The sequence below is a fragment of the Myotis myotis genome, unplaced genomic scaffold (genome assembly GCF_014108235.1).
Source record: "Myotis myotis isolate mMyoMyo1 unplaced genomic scaffold, mMyoMyo1.p scaffold_m19_p_34, whole genome shotgun sequence".
NCBI classification, from domain to species: domain Eukaryota; kingdom Metazoa; phylum Chordata; class Mammalia; order Chiroptera; family Vespertilionidae; genus Myotis; species Myotis myotis.
Genome location: NW_023416340.1, coordinates 2,201,989 through 2,221,982, shown reverse-complemented (window position 1 = coordinate 2,221,982; position 19,994 = coordinate 2,201,989). Strand labels below are relative to the sequence as shown.

The 19,994-nt window shown below is 54.9% G+C and overlaps 2 protein-coding genes across 2 annotated transcripts; one reads left to right on the top strand and one right to left on the bottom strand.

Annotated features, from left to right (window-relative positions):
- Window positions 1-204: 204 nt before the first annotated feature.
- Window positions 205-14,806, top strand: MEIOSIN (meiosis initiator; the record flags this gene model as incomplete). Its single annotated transcript, XM_036302855.1, has 14 exons — window positions 205-303; window positions 4,113-4,224; window positions 5,947-6,081; window positions 7,124-7,327; window positions 7,584-7,664; window positions 7,828-7,830; window positions 8,601-8,700; window positions 9,506-9,606; window positions 10,717-10,872; window positions 11,252-11,325; window positions 12,380-12,604; window positions 12,674-12,915; window positions 13,958-14,047; window positions 14,638-14,806. Coding segments are annotated over 14 exons (1,791 nt in total), but the record flags the coding sequence as incomplete, so codon positions are not given.
- Window positions 14,807-15,483: 677 nt separating this feature from the next.
- SIX5 (SIX homeobox 5) lies at window positions 15,484-19,597 on the bottom strand. The gene is made up of 3 exons (XM_036302865.1): window positions 18,750-19,597; window positions 17,067-17,866; window positions 15,484-16,785 (listed from the first exon to the last, which is right to left on the bottom strand). The coding sequence occupies exons 1-3, from the start codon at window positions 19,547-19,549 to the stop codon at window positions 16,166-16,168; spliced, it is 2,220 nt and encodes a 739-aa protein (XP_036158758.1). The 5' UTR covers window positions 19,550-19,597; the 3' UTR covers window positions 15,484-16,165.
- Window positions 19,598-19,994: the final 397 nt, after the last annotated feature.

Genomic DNA, 19,994 nt, shown 5'->3' with positions numbered 1-19,994 from the left:
ATGCAAAGGCATGTATCTTGGTTGCGGGCACATCCCCAGTAGGAGGTGTGCAGGAGGTGGCTGATCGATGTTTCTAACTCTCTATCCCTCTCCCTTCCTCTCTGTAAAAAAAATAAAAAATATATATATATATATATATATATATATATATATATATATATATTTAAAAACACAAAATAAAAACAAACAAACCTGTTTTTGTCCCAAAACAGGAAGCAAAGAAAAAACCACACCGGCAAACTTCATGAGTTGGCATTGCTGCTACCCCTGGCCCCAAAGACCAGTAGCAAGAAGCTTACCAAGGTATGTGGACCGAAGGAGAGGAGGTGGATTTGGGAGGTAGATTTTAAAATGTCAGTAAGCTGGTTAACTTTCCTTGTCCTGAGAAACCTAGACAGACCCTCTCAGTGACAGCGCTGAGATGGGAATGGGAATTCCTGGGAGTCTTGGAGCACATGACTGCAAGATTCTTTCTCGCAACGGAGGCAAGAGGAGCTGGGAGGGGAATACAGGCAAGGAGCCAGGTAAAGGTCATTGCTTTGTGAGTCAACCAGCCAGGGTTTGAGCCCTCCAGCTCCACAACCGCAGAATCCTGGGCAGGTCACTCAGGTTATCAGCCTCTCAAGCTTCGTATATCTCAGCTGTAAAATGAATAAAGATAACTCCTCCTACCCAGAGATATGGTGAAGCCAAAATGACACAATAGCCATGACAGGCCCTGCCTGAATAAATGTCGGTTCCCTCCCTGTTGTGTGACCCGTGGGTATCATCACCCGGTAGAAACAGACAAAGCTTCTCTGCGTGTCCCCATTGGCTATTCAATACAAGTAGATAGTGCTGAGCTAACACCTCATTCCCAGTGGAAACAACCTACTGGGAGACTCGGAGATCCTGAAGGCTTGGCGTGATGTTTTCTTGCTATAGTTCCTCTCATTCAGTCATTTATTCATTCATCAGCCATTTTATGGAAAGATTATTGGATGTCAGGACTTTTATGATTGTGAAAAGGGGAGGGAAAGAAATTTGAGACCCAGTCTTCATCCTCTGGGAACTCAGAATCTGGCAGGAAGATGAAGCTTTGAACACAGGAGTTACTTGGTCCCAGCTAGAGGTGCTACTTGCCTCCAGGGAGGGTCAGAGGAGCAGGTGTTTTGGAAAGATTTGCCAGACCCCAACCCTGCCTGCCACACTCCATCAGTCCCCAGTCATGTTGATTCTCCCCCTTAATATCTCTCCATCATGGGTGCTTATATTATATTATTTTTTTATTATTTTTGTTGTTAATCCTCACCCGAGGATATTTTTCCATTGATCTTTTAGAGAGAGTGGAATAGAGAGGGAAAGACAGAGAGAAATATCTATGTGAAAGAAACACATAGATTGGTTGCCCCCTGCATGTGTCCTGACCAGGGCCCAGGCCAGGGAGGAGCCTGCAACCCAGGTACGTGCCCTTGACCAGAATCGAACCCAGGACCCTTTGGTCCGCAGGTCGACGCTCTAGCCACTGAGCCAAGATGGCTAGGGCCTTATATTAGTTTCTTGTTGCTACTGTAACAAATTACCCCAAATTTAGCATTTAAGCCGAAACCGGTTTGGCTCAGTGGATAGAGCGTCGGCCTGCGGACTGAGGGGTCCCAGGTTCGATTCCGGTCGAGGGCATGTACCTGGGTTGTGGGCACATCCCCAGTGGGAGATGTGCAGGAGGCAGCTGATTGGTGTTTCTCTCCCATCGATGTTTCTAATTCTCTATCTCTCTCCCTTCCTCTCTGTAAAAAATCAATAAAATATATTTTTAAAAAAATTTAGCATTTAAACCAACACAAATTTATTCTCCTTCAGTTCTGGAGGTCAGAAATCCAAAATTAGTCTCACTGGTCTAAAGTCAGGGTGTCAGCAGACTTGGTTCCTCTTGGAGGCTCCAGGGAGAATGTGTTTTCTTTCCTTTGCCAACTTCTAGAGGTCACCTATGTTCCCTGGCTCAGGGCCCCTTCAAAGCCAGAAGAGTAGCATTTTCAAATCTCATCTTCTCTCTCTTTGCTTCCGTTGTCATTCACCTTCTCTGCCTTTGACCCTCCTGCCTCCAGCTTATCAGAAACCCCTGTGATTACAGTGGGCCCACTGAGATGATCCAGAATAACCTCCCCATCTGAAGGTCCTTATTCAGTCACATCCAGCACATCTGCAAAGTCCCCTTAGTCATATAAGGCAACATAATTACAGGTTCTGGGGGCGAGGACATGGATGTTTTGGGGAGAGGCATTACACAGACCACCACGGTGCTCAAAAATACTGGCGGGGTTTTATCCTCTGTCGTCAATCATTGGAGTATTTGGTACACAGATGCTGTCCTAAGCTCTTGGCAGGAAGGGCAGAGATGTCTGGGACACAGTCCCTGCTCTGGAGGAATGACCTTATAATCAGAGGACAGGCATAATTATATCACTGACCAGATGGTCACATCTCCTCATGGAATTCTCCCCAGGCCTCAGCCTACTTTCTTTACCATTGATTTTCTACTATCTTAACAATCCCTTCTCCCCCATCTTCATCCTTCCTTAAGTTCAGTCCTGGGACCCTGCTCCACATACAACCTGAGTTCCTGTCAGTTCCCAGCTTCCCACTGGACCAGTCTGCTTAAAGTGCATCACAGTTCATCAGGGCCATGGGACCTGCTCAGTCCGCTGCTCGGTGAACTAATGGGGGCAATAATGTGTGGCCTCTCCTGCGTTGGAGACGGGCTGCAGCTTAGATCTGTGACATCCTAATTCACCATTCTGGCTGATTAAGCGCTCCCTGCCCCGTATGATGCTGTAGCTTCTTCCTCTAGCCACCTAAGCCTTCAGCACATTACTGATTGTTTTCAGGCTAACTCCTTTCATTATTCAGGTCTCAATTTAAATGCTGCTGGATCCAAGGGGACTTTCTGGACATCTAAGTTTAGTTGCAGAATCCCTTGTTGTACTCTTTTATTCATAATGCTTAATGATAATTTTGTATGATTTATGAGTTTATTAAGTCTGCTGCCTCACTATATGGTAAGTTCCATGAAGGCAAACAAAAGTATGTCTAGGTCATCCTTACATACTTGGCCCTTAGTGGGGAGTAGTCTTTTTTTGTTTGTTTTGTTAATCCTCACCTGAGGATATTTTTCCACTGATTTTTAGGGAGAGTGGAAGAGAGAGGGAAAGATAGAGAGAAACATCGATTTGAGAGAAACACATCAATTGGTTGCCTCCTGCACGTGCCCTGACCAGGGGAGGAGCCTGCAACCAAGGTAAGTGCCCTTGACTGGAATTGAACCCAGTACCCTTTGGTCTGCAGGCTGACACTCTATCCACTGAGACAAACCGGCTAGGGCAGGAGTAGTCTTTCTTAGCTTAGTAGCTCCAATACCAATACCAATCAGTGTTTGGTGGCTGGACAGGTGATGCTTGGTGGGAGGAGTCTTCGCCCTTGGTGCTGTGGGGAAGATCCACTACTTTAGCAGTCATTGGCTAAGCCACCTCTGGGTTCTGTGTGCTTGAAATATAGAAATCAACTAGTTATAGTCTCTACCCTCAGCCAATCCAAGGTCAGTGGAAAGGAATGATGTGTGAACAGATAATTATAAAACAGTGTGGCAAGTGCATTGGTGGGATCAGGCCAGGGTGTTACAAGAGTGCCTAGGAGGGACATCTGACTCAGCCTGGGCGAGAGGGGTCGGGAAGGAGGGAAAGCTTCTGGAAGCTCAAAGGAAATGCCAGGAGAGGGAGTGTGTGAGAAGAAGAGGAAGACTTTGCAGAAAGACAATACAGCATGTGCAAAGGACCAGGGCTGGGAAGCTGAACAGTGTGCCGAAAAACTGGACCTGAGTTTAGATCCCAGCTTGGCCATGTCCTCTCTGTAACCTTAGCAAATGCCATTACACTCTGAGCCTCAATTTCCCTACTTGTAACGCTACCTTGCTGGGCCACAATGAGAACTAGAGAGCAAAATAGGAACATATCTGTTAATGGAGGAATTGTTGGGGCAGGGAATGGGGTCCTGGAGCCTTCCTGCCTCTGGTCTCTGGCAGCCTCTCGTTGTCTCGGGCCCCCATCTTGTGCATAACCCTGTCTTTCTTTTATGGGCAGAAGGAGATTCTGGAGCACATCCTGCACTACATTCAGTACCTCCAGAGAAACATCGATGTGGCCAAGGCCTTGCTCCAATTCCACACCGCCAATGGGGAAGGCGGAGCTGGGGGTAAGTCCGTTTCCCAGGGCCTGCGCCATAAGTATTGTCCTGCTGTCAGGGACCCTGAGTGACTTCAACCATTCCAGGCCCGCCAGGATCACACAGCCTCGCACAGGGGCAAAGTCAGAAGAGGGTGTCTGGGAAGACTGTGGGGGGAGGGGCCTTGGAGCTGGGCCTTGGAGGACAGTAGAAGGGGGAGCCCTGCCAAGTGGAAGAAACAATCGGAGCCGGAGCGTGCAGGCATGAGAAGACATGTGTGGAATGTCTGGGGACAGGCAAGCAGATGGGTGTGGTTGGAGGGGCCACGTAGCATCGAAAGGACAAGTGCAGGCTCTTGAGCCAGATCCTGACTCAGATACACGTCTTGTTACCATAACCTCTCTGTGCTTCTGTTTCCTCATCTGCAGAACGGGACTAAGACTAATACTTCCCTCCTGTGTTTGTCGTGAAGATTAAATGAGTTGATACAAGTAGAGAGAATTGTAGCACAATGCCTAGAACACGCCAGTCATCCAGTGCTGTATGTGCTGGGTGCTATCATTACTGGTGTAAAACATACACAGGCAAGAAGGGTAGGAAATGAGGAAGAGACGAGATCCTGAAGGGCTTCGAGCCCTGAGGAGGGAGATGAAGATGAGACTTACTGAAGGATTTTCAGCCAGGGCAAGCCATGATCAGGTTTTTGCAGGGGTTTTTAAAATTATTATTTTTAAATGATCTCTGTGAAGATCTTTGACATATTTTAAATTATATTTTTATTGATTTCAGAGAGGAAGGGAAAGGAAGAGAGAGATAGAAACATCAATGATGAGAGAGAATCATTGATTGGCTGCCTCCTGCATGCCCCATACTGGGGATTGAGCCTGAAACCTGGGCATGTACCCTGACCAGGAATTGAACCAGTGACCTCTTGGTACCTGGGTTGATGCTCAACTGCTGAGCCACACTCGGCTGGGCTGCAGGGTTTTTTTAGAAAGAGGTCCCTAACATCTAGTGTGGAGGATTGGTTATTAAGTGAGAAACTGGAGTCCGGGAGATCAGTGAACAAACTTTCGGGGTGGGCCAGTCAGGAGACAATGCGGCCCCATCTGGCACGGTAGCTGAGTGTAGGCAGAAGAGGGTACATTTGGGAGATGTTAATGAGGAAGAATTGAGGGCCTCAGGGAGAGAACCTGGTGACCCAGGATGGGTGGTGGAACCCTCACTGTCTTGAGGAAGGCAGGAGGAGGAATTGGTTTGGGGTGGGAAATATGGGGGCAAATTTGGGAAGCACTGAGACTGTCTTCCCTGTCAGCCAAGGCCCAGAATGGCCTGGGGAAGCCCCAGTGTTCACCCTGCACCTTTGGCGCCTGACTGTGCAACCTCAGACAAGTCTGATCTCCTCCATGGACTGCGGTGGACCACCCCACACCCTACCCGCATTGGGCGGCATTGTCTGGGAGGGAGGATTTGGGAGGGCATGACCTCTCCTTTTTTTTTTTTTTTTTTTTTTTAAATATATTTTATTGATTTTTTACAGAGAGGAAGGGAGAGAGATAGAGAGTTAGAAACATCGATGAGAGAGAAACATCCATCAGCTGCCTCCTGCACATCTCCCACTGGGGATGTGCCCGCAACCCAGATACATGCCCTTGACCGGAATCGAACCTGGGACCTTTCAGTCTGCAAGCCGACGCTCTATCCACTGAGCCAAACCGGTTTCGGCGACCTCTCCTTCTTTGTCCTGTGCAGGGCTGGGCCAGAACTCCGCTGTGGGCTCAGCAAGGCAGAGACACTTCACCCCATCCAGCTGCCCGCACTTCTGTCAGTCCTACCTTTGGGAAGCCTGTCGGAAACCCAGGAAGAAGAAGCTGACCCAAGCGTCAGGTACAGGCTGTCAGTGGAGGCAGGCAGGAAGTTGGGGTCAGATGGGAGCGGGGCTCCTTCTCCAGGGTCATCACCCCCCTGGGAGGCCCAGTCAGCAATCCTGAGCCCCTAAGGAGGCTTTAGAGTCAGACACGTCTGGGTTCATTTTCTGGCTCTTTGTGTTACTAGCTGAGACCAGGGGTGCACTGTCCTCTGAGCCTCATCCTCCTCATGTGGAAATTGCAGTCCCTGCCACAGGGAGGTCTTGAGGATGAGGAGCCTGAAAACGTACCACTCAAGCAATGCTTAAGTGGAGAGGCATATGGTCGGTTCCCAGTGAAGGGAAGCTACTGTCGGCATTTATTGTCTTTATGGCCGGTAACCCATCCCCGGCCAGAGCAGCAGGGAGCATGGACACCAGGGAGGAAAGACCTGCGAGTGAAAGACCAGTGTCCTGGGTCCAGCCTCAGCCTTGCTATAGCTCACTACACGTCCTCTCCCTTTCGGGGGCCTCCGTGTCCATGTCTTTAAAATGGGAGTTGGACCCAGTCAATGATTTCCAGCCCTGGCTGCACATCTGAATCATCCAGGCGCCTTAAAAAGTGCCCGTGCCTGTGTCTCACACCCAGAAGGCCGGTCTCAGTGGTCTGAGGTGCACGCTGGGCTTCAGTATTTTTTCAGAGCTGGCAAGGTGGTTCTAGCCCAGGGATGGCGAACCTTTTGAGCTCGGCGTGTCAGCATTTTGAAAAACCCTAACTTAACTCTGGTGCCGTGTCACATATAGAAATTTTTTGATATTTGCAACCATAGTAAAACAAAGATTTATATTTTTGATATTTATTTTATATATTTAAATGCCATTTAACAAAGAAAAATCAACCAAAAAAATGAGTTCGCATGTCACCTCTGACACGCTCATAGGTTCACCATCACTGTTCTAGCCTGTAAGTAGGGGAAGGGCGTGTCAGACTGTGACCCGTAGCTAAGGATCCAGGCTTATCCAGGAAACACTGATGAGTGACTAGGCCAGGCAAAGCTTTCAAACAGGTGTCTGGGCCCAGAGCAAAGAAGACCCCCCCACCTGAGCCATCTTCTAGTGACAAGGCCCCAGCCCCGTCTGATGCCATCGCTTTGCTGTCCCAGACGCCAGACCCGGGCCCAGAACCCTTGTTGCTATCTGGCCCTGTCAAGCCCAAGAAGCAGGTGACCCCATCCCCAGACCAGAAGGGAGGAAACGTGGAGGGGACCAGCACTCCTCCAAGATGCTGCACTGTCTTTTTAAAAAAATATATGTTTTATTGATTTTTTACAGAGAGGAAGGGAGAGGGATAGAGAGTTAGAAACATCAATGAGAGAGAAGCATCCATCAGCTGCCTCCTGCACGCCCCCTACTGGGGATGTGCCCGCAACCAAGGTACATGCCCTTGGCCGGAATCGAACCTGGGACCATTCAGTCCGCAGGCCGACGCTCTATCTACTGAGCCAAACCGGTTAGGGCTATGCTGCATTGTCTTTGCCTTAAGGTGACAGAAATGGAGGAAGATCCTGGCTGACATTGCTGGATGTGGCTAAGAACAGCGTTACTGCTGATCTTCCCTCACCATTAATTTAGCCAGTCATTTATACACCCCTTATTAGGCATCCGCAACATCCACGCACAGTCCTGGTTAGCTGGGACTTCAACGGTGGACAAGAGAGACACTGTCTCTCACCTCACACAGCTATAGTCTCTTTCCCAGTTTTCTTTTCCCTTCAGGCTCTGCTGTAGGTGTAAGGGCGGGACAGAGTCAGTGCCACCCTGTGTGAGGGCTGCGAGTGGCAGAACTGTAGGGACTCCCTGTCCCTGTACCAGCTTCAAAAGGTGTGATGGCTCCCTCAGCAGAGAGCCAGGCGAGAAAGTGGGCAAGGGAAGACATGGCCTGAGTCATTCTATCCTCTATCCACCTGTTCATTCAGCCCTGACTCTCTAAGCATTGCCTCGGCCAGGCCATGTGCTGGGTGCTGGGGACAGTCCAGTGAAGGAGTCACACACTATCACTGATTTCCAGAGTGGTCCCAACTTCCTGGGGTTGTCCAGGGAGCGTGAGGGACCCAGAGGAGGCGCCTGACCCACCTGGGGAGGGAGGGCTTCCCAATTCAGCTAGTTATGTGGCTTTGGACAAGTTACTTCACAGCTCGATGCCTCAGTTTACTTAACTGTAAAATGGGGTAATAATGGTACTCTTTCACAAAGGGTCAGTGACTAGTATGTAGCATGCTTACAACTGTGCTGGCCATGGTAAGCACTCTGTTCTTGTTTGCTATTATCATCTTCATCATCATTTTCCACTTAAAGATTTTATCTTCCTTACAGCTTCTGATAAAGGAGTGGAATTCCTAGTGCTGATTTGGGTGGCCCCTGAGCCTCATGCAGAGGTCCCAAAGCTTGAGGTTTTGCCTAGGATGGGGGAGGGAGAGGCTGTGGCAGACCCTGGCACCTCTTCATCCCTGCATCTGTGAGTCCCGGGCAGAGGAGTGATCACCCTAAATTGTCTCCTTAGGCAAAAACAATGTCCAGGATGATGGGCTTTACCCTGCCTTTGGGGCCCAGCACGGGGCCGAGAAGCCCTATTTTCTCTACAGAACACAGCCCTATCCCAGGTAAGGAAATGCCAAGGGCTCTGAGTGGGGGAGACTGAGGTGTTTGGTCTGGAATGGCTGAGGGGCAGTGAGAAATGAGGTTGATTTACATGTGATGGTGTCTGTGGCATGAGCACTGCTGTGAGCCTAGATTTCTGCAGGCATCATAAGCTCGAAGGAGAGATGGGCCCCAGCCTCTCACCGGTATCCCTGTCTCCCGTCTCACCCTTCTAAGCCACCCTTACTAGTCACACAGACTTTGACCATATCAGTTCATGGCTTAAAGCCCTCCCTCAGAGCCCAAATATCTTCATTGGCATTTGAGAACTTCTCTGGCTTCAGCTCACCTTGCCAGCACCCTCTCCTGCCCCTCACCCATGAAACTTACCCTTAACACTTGCAAATACTCGCCACTCCCCACGGGAGCCATGCCCTTGCCCCCTCTGGGCTCTTCATACTCTGATCCCTCTTCCCAGCAAGCCTGGTCCGCTCATCTACTTGGAAAACTACCTCCTTCAGACCACGCTCAGCGCTACCTTCCTCCCCCCCTGCCCACCTGTCTGACCTCCCCGCACCCCCATAACTGTGTGGTCAGTGCCTGGTTACAGCTCTCTCCTCACAAGCCTTGAAGCTCTATGAGGGCAGCACCTCAAGCTGACTAAGCTTCCTGCCCCCAGCTCTCCCCCAGCAGCCAGCATGGAGTGATCCCTGTCTTACCTCACAGTGGGCAACACTGAGTCACCCAACGGGGAGATAGCTCACTCAGGGGCACAGCAATTCCCAGCCTAGGGCTCCGGCTCTGCCTCTCGAATTCCACCTCTTGCAGGTGCCAGCTGGTGTTCTACGATTCCAGTGAGGAGATGGACAAGGAGGCCCCAGACACTGACCCTTGGCTTCCTGCCTGGACCCCAGAGGGCAGCCCTCATGGTGACTGAAACTCTGTCTCTCTTCCTTGTAGGCTGGTATCTTCCTTCTGAGAATTTCCGTAGAAGGGGGGAACGTGGGAAGGTGAATAGATGTCTGCTAAACACAGGGATGGCAAGTCACTAGCCATTGGTTGTCATGGCAGATATTGTTAATCAAGCATCACTGTTTCTGGTGATCCCAGACAGTACCTCAGAATCTTTCTTAACATACAGCTCCAGGTAGCTACAATCATTCTATCAGATCTGACACCTGATAGAAAGATACTGGCCGAAACCGGTTTGGCTCAGTGGATGGAGCGTCGGCCTGTGGACTGAGGGGTCCCGGATTCGGTTCTGGTCAGGGGCGTGTGCCTGGGTTGCGGGTGCTTCCCCAGTGGGGGATGTGCGGGAGGCGGCTGATCGATGTTTCTCTCTCATCGATGTTTCTGGCTCTCTATCTCTCTCTCTTCCTCTCTGTAGAAAATCAATAAAATATATTAAAAAAAAAAAAAAAAAAGATACTGACTAGAGGCCCGATGCACAAAATTCGTGCAAGAGTAGGCTTTCTTTTCCCCGGCTGCTGGCACTGGCTTCCCTCTGGGACCCGGGACCCAGGCTTCCCTCACAGCCCCGGCTTCATCTAGAAAGTCATCCAGAAGGACATCTGGAAGAATTTCTGGTCTAATTAGCACATTATGCTTTTATTATTATAGTTTTTTGGGTGTGGTTTTTTTTTTTTTTGCCATCCCTGGCATAATGACAGGCATTGTGCCTCTTTTTTTTTTATTTTCTACAGAGAGGAAGGGAGAGAGATAGAGAGTTAGAAACATCGATGAGAGAGAAACATCGATCAGCTGCCTCCTGCACATCTCCTACTGGGGATGTGCCCGCAACCCAGGTACATGCCCTTGACCGGAATCGAACCTGGGACCTTTCAGTCCGCAGGCCGACGCTCTATCCACTGAGCCAAACCGGTTTCGGCAGGCATTGTGTCTCTTAATTTCCTCTACCAAGCACTGAAAAGGAGCAGTTGACAGTCATCTTTCCCCAGTGTCTGGCACCGTCTCCTCAAAGCCAGCAGGGGCAGAGGGCAGTCTGTGACCACACCCCAAGCTTGATGTTTCCTTTTCAGGAAGCCCACTGGCCTTGGAGCCTCCCCACATTGACAACTGGAGTGTGATGGGCCAACCGAGCGAGATTCTAGGTCTCAGTCCTTCCCTCTTCAGCTCCCCAGGGAAACTGCTGTCAGAACAGGTCTTAGAGGATGGCAGCGAGTACCTGACCCAAGGTGAGCATGCAGAGCTGGACCTGGTCCTTGGTTCGTTCAGAAAACACACGGTGATGCCCACCAAGTGAGTGTGCAGCCTTGTGCTGGGCAGTGCTGGATGCCCAGGGGTGTATGCTGTCCGGGCCCTGTCTCTAAGAGCCCATAGCCTAGTGGGTGTGTGGGGGAGCCCCAGGCCAGCATGGGGAGTGGAAGGCTCCAGAAGCCTGCAGCAGGGACCAACTCGCTCTGCCTAGGGTAGAGGTGGCCCAGGGGAGCTGGCCTGGGAGCTAGATTTGAATATGGCGGAGGAGATCCAGAAACCTGGAGAGTGGCACAGAGCCCTGGTGCCGTGAGGGAGCCATTTTCATCCTAGCCAACCTCTGCCTTCCCTCCCGGACAGCTCTCTTTGAAGAAGTTTTCTTAGATCCCGTGTCTTCACCTTCTGCTTGCGTGCTGGAAGTACCACCGAAGAAGGTAGGCATCTCTCCACCCTCCATCCACAGGAACGGTCATTCTGCTTTCCATGAGTCACTCACCAGCTCGATTCACTCATCCATCCCCTCAACATTTCCAGAGACTCATCTGCTCATCCTTTGAATGCTTACTATTGGCCACCAGGCGCCCACTCTGTGCTGGGCACTTGGAATGAACTAGACAAAAGGGATGAAAGCTAAAAGGCTGTCAGGGCCTGGCTGGTGTGGCTCAATGGTTGACCATCAGCCCACGAACCAGGAGGTTGCGTTTCAATTCCTGGTCAGGGCACATGCTCAGGTTGCCAGCTGGTCCCCAGTAGGGGGCATGCAGGAGGCAGCCAATCAATGATTCTCTCTCACAATTGATGTTTCTATCTATCCCTCTCCCTAATATATATATATTTAAAAACTGCTAGGTGCCCATGAAAGACCCCACATAATATTACAACTGCTCTATGAGACCAGCGTCTCTGGGACCCCATTTGACAGAAAATAGATGAGCAACCTCAGGAATCCTCAATTGGAAAGAGCTCCCTCCAAAACCCCCACACTGACCTCTGTGGCCACTGTCTGCTCCAGGAATCACTCACCTGCTCAATTCATCATCCATCCCCTCTATCCATCTGACAAAGGGGCAACCCTAGCCCTGGTCCCCAAACCATTCTTCCTCCAATGTGTGTGGGTGGGGCACTGCCTCAATGAGTAGTTGAATGGGCAGCAGTAGGAAAACAGATGCCCTTAGTGGAGCCTTTAGTAAGTGCCTGGCACTGTGCGAGGTGCTTCTCGGCCTGCAAGGCGTGTAGTGAGCACTATTCTGTAGGTGAAATTGACGCTTAGAGAAGTTAAGACTTGCCCAGGACATCATGGCTACCAGGTGAGGTGGTAAACTGATGGGATTGAGAGATATTGCCCCAAAAACAGGAGGCAGAAGAACTCAGCCTCATAGAGTCCCTCTCTGACCCCTATGGGAACTTGGGAACATTTGTTTGAATGTCCAGGGGGTGTTTGGATGAGGTTGTCTTGAATCTGAGACGTTTCTCGTGCTCATTTCCTAGGAGAGCAGTGAGTTGGGGCATGAAGGGGCACCAGTGTCTGCTCACATCCCCTCCCAGGACACACCCCCTGAGGCCCCTGAAGACCTTTCTGACTCCCACAGCCTGTGCCTGTCCTCAGTGTCACTGGGCCACCTCTCGCTGAGTGAGGACAGCCAGGCATCGTCCATCCCCAGCTCTGAGGGCATGGACACCGACATGGACACAGAGCTGGTGTGGACGCAGCAGGTGAGGGGGACAGCCATTGAGGTGGGCCCTGCCTCTCCTGCCAGCTCTCATCTCTCTGCCCCCACCCAGGAGGCTCAGGCCAACCCTGAGGACCTGAAGTTCTCGAGCGATGAGGATGGAGACTACACATGGACCCCCACCCGGCGGGCCTCCACCTTGCCCTCAGCCAGGAGGAAGAGCAGGAGGGGCCAGGCAGACGGGGGCCCCATGACACTCACGAACAAGAAAGACTCCTGCCCCACTCAGCCGAAGAAAAAGTGTGTCAATGGCTTCATCATGTTCTGTAGGATGAACCGGAAGCAGTACATCCGGTGGGTGGGGGTCCTCTTTGGCTGCCCATCTCCCAGAGCATGTTGCCTGCTGCTGGCTGACCCGTTGGCCCTGTCCTCAACCACATGTTCCCCCAGCATCTCACCTGGCCCCACTGCATTGGTCAGGGCCTGTCCATTGTAAGCAGAGAAACCCACCTCAGACTTAAGAAAAATAGGACATTGATAGCTTATATAACCTGAAAAAAGACAGGGGTAGATTAGGTTCAGATGCGGGCCCAAGCGCTCACAGGATGCTGTCTGGAGTCCTTGTCCCTCTCGTGGTGGGCTTCAGCCTCAGGCAGGTGGGGCCGGCTGGGCAAGGTCACTCCTGGAAGGTCAGGCTCATGTCCTGGCCCCCATCCTAGCAACCTTGTGGGAGGAGAGCTCCTCATTCCTAAGGTTGCAAGAAAAAGTTCTTGGGTCCGACTTGGTAGATCAGGAGCCCAACCCAGAACCCATCGTTGCCAGCCTGAAGCCGGGGGATGGGAGGCCCCCCAAGCCACAAGGGAGAAGAGCTGGTAGCCTTATGGGAAGATCCAGGGGCTGATATTGGGAGCAGTGGATACGGGTGGCGTCTTCCCAACAACCATTTAGTCAGCCTCCCCCTTTTTTTTTTTTTTTTTTTTTTTTTTTTTTTTTTTAAATATATTTTATTGATTTTTTACAGAGAGAAAGGGAGAGAGATAGAGAGTTAGAAACATCGATGGGAGAGAAACATCGATCAGCTGCCTCCTGCACATCTCCCACTGGGAATGTGCCCGCAACCCAGGTACATGCCCTTGACCGGAACCGAACCCGGGACCTCTCAGTCCGCAGGCCGACGCTCTATCCACTGAGCCAAACCGGTTTCGGCAACCTCCCCCTTTTTGATGCCTCAGCTCCAGGGTGTGTAATGGGGGTCTTTCGAGATATCTAACACAGGAGGGAAAGAGCTGAGTCCTCAAAGGGAAAGCTGAGGCTCTGAGAGGGCAAGGGTCAGGTCAGACCTGGGTCTTTGCCCAAGCAGGCCTCTCCTTACCTTACCGCCTCCCTCCTGTCCCAGAGCCTGCCCGGGGACTGCGTCCACAACCGCCACCAAACAGCTGGCCCAGCTCTGGCGGGAGATGACAGAGCAGGAGCGCAGACCATACAGGTGAGCAGCCCAGCGGCCTGCTGGTGCGGGGGGCCTCCACTCCTCAGCCCTGCGCCGGCTGTCAGAGCCTTGAGCTTCGGGAGACTGGAAACAGGCTGGGAGTTTCCTGGGGTGGGAGGTTTGGGTGTTGCAAACTTTTATGAAATATTTGGGGGTGACAGAGATAGAAAGGCGCTCTACCTTGGAGCTTAGAAGAGCGAGTACCTTAATTTGGAATTGGCCCCTGCTGCCCTAAGTTTCTTTTGCCCTCTCTGCCGCAAGGCATTTCTCAGAGCAGGAAACTGGGTCTTCCCTTTCACTTGGCCTCCTCCCTCTCTCTCCTCTTCACCTCGGAGCAGCCACCTGCCTGTTTCTCAGTTGGCCCTCAGTGTGCAGAGATTGTAACAGGAGTGTGGGGCTTCAGCAAAGAGCCCCGGGTGGAGTCCTATCGTATAAGCCGGGCCCAGAGGTTCGCCCGCTCCGTGGGACCAGGTAAAGCCCTGGCCTCCCTTTCAGCTCAGGCCTGGCCGCTGCAGGGCCAGAGCACCAGTGGTGAGGCAGGGCCCGGGTGGCCAGTGAGGGACCGCCCATCCCACTGCCTCTCCCCCCAGCATCAAAGCTCGAAGGTTCAGCCGCCAGCACAATCGGAATGTGAAGCAGGAAAGCTCCAGCAGCGAGGACGAGGACTGGGGGATCCCCAAGCCTTTCTACCAGCTGCTGGCGGACAGGGCCCGCTGTTCCTCACAGCCCGCCTCTCAGCTGCCTCCTGGCCACAGATGAGAGGGTGACCACTGCACCTCTCCTCCCTCACCACCTTGCAGCTCCACAGCTCGTTTGAACCCTGGAGCCAGTGAGGAAGAGGTTGCCCCCTCCTGGGCCTCAGCCCTGCTAGGCAGGTCTCCTTGGCCAGTTCCCTCGGGCTGGGAGGGGTGGATTCGTTGACCCTCTGCTTTGTGTGTTTGCCATGTATGTGGGCAGCTGAACTCTGCCCTTCTCACAGCTCCTTTCTTCCCCGGGGAAGGAAGCGCTGCATGAAATGCAGGGAGAAGTTAAGGAGATGGGGCTCCCCTCTAACCTGCCTTTGTCCACCCCAGAATCAAATGGTTTCAACCCTGTTCATTCTCACCTTATCCTACTCCTCCCTCCCCTGTTCTATTTATAGGTTATTTATTGTTGCCAACAAAATAAAGTGGAACCCTTGTTACCAGCAAGGGAGACTGGGCAGGCTGCCTTGGTCGCCTGCTCCCGCAGCCCTGGGGGTGCTCCTTCCACCTGGATCTGGGGGCCCAGGGTCCCCTGCCTTTTGAAAGAAATCACACTCTCTGCACCACAAACATGGTTTCCACCCCAGCCCCTCAGGGTGCTGGGAGCAGAAAGCCAGAATCTCACATTGGGCTTCGTGTGGTTCAGCTTTTCTTTAGGAAAGTTGTTTGGAAAGTAACCCACACTCCTGAAGCTTTTAGTTATCCTGTTAACTTTATTTTAACTGAAATGTAGGCATAACATGTCCTAGAAAAATAAAGATTTAGGATACAAACTAGACACGGGGGTCAAGGTTGCCCCTCGGGTGAGGGGATCTTTGGTCTGGGGCTGGACGTGATAATGAGGGCTGTCAGAGGGGAATCCTCGCCCAGGCCTCCCCACACCTGCATTGTGTTGCAGCTGGAAGAGCCCAGCTGGGAGGCTGTCAGTCCCTGGGCATAGGACTGCTCCACCCTCAGATTCCAAGCAGTTCTGAGAACTCTGGAGGTCAATGGAGCTATTAATAGTGTTTTAGGGAGTGATAGGGAGAGGGCTCAAGGGGGTTGGATGTCCAGCCATTTTGCAGGGTTTTCAGCTCACAGCTCGTACCAGGTCAAGGGGGGCAGAGCCCCCAAGTCAGGACCCCCCAGATCTCCCCATGTATATGGGGCAGAATAAGGAGAGGGCTGTAACAGAGGAGGCTTCCCATCCAGAGGGACGGTGCCCTTGGACAGGGGTGAGCCCCGCACATCCAGGGCTTGGAGGTTAAGCAGCCGGGGGCAGGGTGTAGTGTATGTGGAATCCTCAGATCAACAACTGTTTCTGAAAGGTTCCCTTCTCCCAGCTGTCCTGGATCTCAAGCACCATTGTCAGGAGAGGCGATGAGGCCTGGTGGGGTCACAGTTCCAAGGGCTCTTCCACAGGCACTGACTGTAGCTGGGTCAGGACCTTGGTCTCAGCTTCCAGCCCCTCCTCCACCTCGCCCCCTGCTGTGGCCCCCAGGAGCAGCCCCTCAGGGTCAGGGTCTGGAAGCCTCAGCACAGTGTGAGGGGCCTGGGTCCCCAGCCCCTTCTCCGCTTCTAGCAGCCCCTCTGTGCCTGTGCTCAGTTCCAGTCCCGATGGCCAGATGGGCACGGCTGCAGGTGACAGCATGAGGCCCTCAGGTGGGGGCGCAGGGAAGCCAGCCAGGAGGCAGGAGGAGTCTGGGGAGAAGGGCAGGCTGGCAGCAATGGTGGCGGCAGGGGCAGGTGGTGGCTGTGACAGCTGCTGGGCAGAAAGTGCGCCGAGGGCGTGGGCCTCTGGGAGAGTAGGGCTGGGGGCCACAGGAAGGGCTCCTTCGGGCACCGAGATGGCCGTGTCTGGCTTCAGGGGCAGGGCCAGGCTGGGGGCAGGCGGCAGGACCTGGGAGACCAGCATGCTGGTGGGGAAGGTGGCCGTGAGGATGATCTTGCCCTGCTGCACGGCCACACCTGTCACGATGGGGCTGCCAGACACGGGGTTGGCCAGGAGGAAGTTTCCTGTGGGGAGAGACGTCAGGGCACAGGGTTAGAGGGGGCTGCTGGCTGGGAGCAGAGGTGGCAGTTAAGCTGCTGGGAGGCAAGAGGAAGATTAGCCAGAGGCAAACCCACCCCCCTCAGAGCGGGACTAAGTCTGGGTGGTTTGAGCCTCCGCACAACCCGGCACAGGGGGGTTCTGGGACATAGCAGGGATAAGCTACCCCCGACCCAAGCCCACCAACAGCACTCTCCCTCCCTGATAACTACCCCCACCCAGGCTGGACGGAGGCAGAAGGGGGTACCTGGGGCAGTGGCCGGAGGCAGCTGCAGGGCGGTCACGCCCACCCCGGAGTTTATCAGGTGCACATTAGTAGGGCCCGCGGTAGCTGCCACCTTCACGGGGCTGCCTGGCCCAGCTGCCAATAGCTGCAGTGGCCCCACAGCTTGTGGTAGAGTCACCACCTGTGAGGTGGGCACCACCTGGGGCAGATTCAATAGCGGGGAGGTGGGGCCCAGGCCTGCAGGGTACCCAGGGGGTGGGGAAAGGGGCACCACTTGTGGAGCAGCCACAGAAGCCACGGGTCCTGGGGGCAGAGGAAAGGCAGCAGCCGGCGGGGGCCCAGGCACCACTTGGGGCAGAGGCACTGGCACCTCCTCTCCAGGTGTTCCCAGAGCAGCCACCTGGGGCTTGGTCTCTGGGGCCTCAGGCTGAGCCTCCTCCAGTCGAACCTCCCCGGTCTGAGGGTCCAGGACCAAGGAGGTCTTGCCCTCGCTGGGCCCCGGGGGACTAGGCTGTGGTGGTGGGGCGCCCCCACCCCCTGTGAGCAGCAGGGGGCCCAGGCTGGAGGCTTCACCCAGGGCCAGGCTGTTGATGATGACAGGGCTCCCATTGAGAAGCACCGCTGGTGAGCTGCTGGCAGCCAGGAAACTCCCGTTCACCAGGATGGAGGAAGAGGCAGGGCATGGCGCAGGAGGGGCGGCCCCCGCCAGGAATATGGAGCCCTGGGCAGGGGCCTCCGTGGCCGCTGGAGCCACCCCCCTCTCCAGGTCCTCAGGACTGCGGCTGGACTCATCCTCAGTAGTGGGGTTCCCATCAGACTCGCTGTTCAGAGAAAGGATTGTGAGTTGTGGCCCTGAATGCTGTTTCCCCACTGGCCAGCCAGCTTCCTGCACAGAGCTGCAGGAGCCTCCCCCTCTTTCCCCGGCCCAAACTTTTGGGGACAACGGGGGGATGCGGGCGGGGGAGTATGAAGCCTCCTCTCTCAGACCACCTAAGGACCCTCTGCAAGCCCTGCGTGGACATCACTGCATAAAAGCTGAAGCTGTCCCAAGCCAGAGTGAGGAGGCCGGGGCATCCAGGCTCCCGGTCTCGGGTCGGGCTGAAAGCAGCCTGGAGGCGGCGGAGAGCCGGGAGGTGGCGGCCAGCTCAGTTCCCGGTGCCCTCCCAGGGCGTCAGGGAAGGGCGGGAGAGGCTGGCGTGCTGGGTGGGAGGGGAAGGGCTTGGGTTACAGGGAAACCGGAGCTGGGGAAGGTTCACGTTTCACAACAAAGACAGACGACGGACCACGCCGTTTGGGCCCCGAGGGGGGGCGGGGGCGGGGAAGGACCGGGCAGCGCAGCGGCCAGAAAGAAGCCCCGACGCCGGGTGCGGGAACAAAGGCCCCTCCCTCTTTCCCCGTAGCCCCCTTTTCTCCCTGTCTCCCCAGTCTAGCCACCCACACGGATGGGGATCTAGGATGGGGTCCTGAGTGGAGCGGAGGAAAGAGGTCGCCCAGCCTCCGCGAGAGAAGCAGCGATGTTGGGGAGAGGGCCGGGACGTGTGCCCGTGGCATCCTCACTATTCCTCACGCCTGGCGGGCGCCGGAGGGTGTGAGCGGGAGGCATCTGCGGACTTGGCGCGGGCTCCGGCAGCGGGCTCGGGAGAGGGGGCTGGTGGGTGGCACGTTCCCGGGAAAGCCGGACTTGCGCCGCCCGGGTCCCCTCACCTCTTGCAGGGCGCGCCGCCACCGACCCCGGTCCGGTCGCGCTGTCGCCGGTTCTTGAACCAGTTGCTGACCTGCGTGAGCGAGAGGCCGGTCAGCGTGGCCAGGCGGCGCTTCTCGTCGGGCGTGGGGTAGCGGTTGCCGCGGTAGCAGGCCTTGAGCGCGGCGCGGGAGCGCTCCTTGAAGCAGTAGACGGTCTCCTCGCCGTCCCAGATGGTCTTGGGCAGCGGGAACTTCTTCCGCAGACGGTACTTGTCCACTGCGCCCAGCGCGCGGCCCCGGGCCCGCTCGGCCTCGTGGTAGCGCGCGCGCAGGTAGAGGTCCTGCAGGAAGGCGTGGTGGGCAGCGGGGAAGGGGCGGCTCTCGAGCAGCCGGTAGAGCTCGGCGTACTCGCCCCGCTGGAAGGCCACCAAGGCCCGAGCGCGCAGCACCGGGTCGCTGCCACGTAGGCGCTCGGCCGGGGGCAGTGCTCCCAGGAAGCGGCTCAAGCGGCCGGCGTGGCCCGCCTGTAGCAGCGCCTCGCAGACGCACGCCACCTGCTCCGGCGAGAAGCGGAGGCCCGTAGGCGGCTCGGCAGCGGCCTCGAGGGGCGACCCGGGAACGCCCGGGGACCCCGGGCCCTCCGCTCCTGCCGCCGCTTCGCCCGCCCCGGCCCCGGCCGCCGCCGCCGCCTCACCCTCGGCCGCCTGCAGTGTCTGCAGGAGCTGGCGCGCTTCCTCCTCCTCCTCTTCGGTCGCCGCCGCGGCCACCGCCTCCCCCCCTGCAGCCGGCCCCGCGTTCGGCTCAGCAGGCAAGGTAGCCATGTTTTGCAACTTTGGAAAGTTCCTCCCTCCTTCTCCTCCTCCCTCGGGCTTTCCCCAGCCCCCTCCCCCGCCCGTCCCCCCACTCCGCCCCCCCGTTCGCGCTTCCCGATCTTCTCCCCCTGTCGACCCTGCGAATCCCCCAGTGCCTGGCCCAGCGCCCCGATTGGGTCTCCCAATGTCTGTGTGTGCCCGTTCCCCTCCTCGTCTGTCCGTGATTCTCCCTTTGTTTTCCCTCCGCCTCAGGCCGCTCTTTTTGCCTCCCCCCGCGTGTGCCTCTTGCTCAGGGCCTCAGTTTCCCATCGGGACAACGGAGAAGGTAACGGGCCGTCCGGGAGGGCTAAGGGCGCGAAGCCACCTCCGCCCCAAGACTGAGCTTCTGCACGCCTTCGTCTCCAGGGTCCTCTGAATGCCCCCACACTCCCCATCTCGGCCTGCGCTCCGCCCC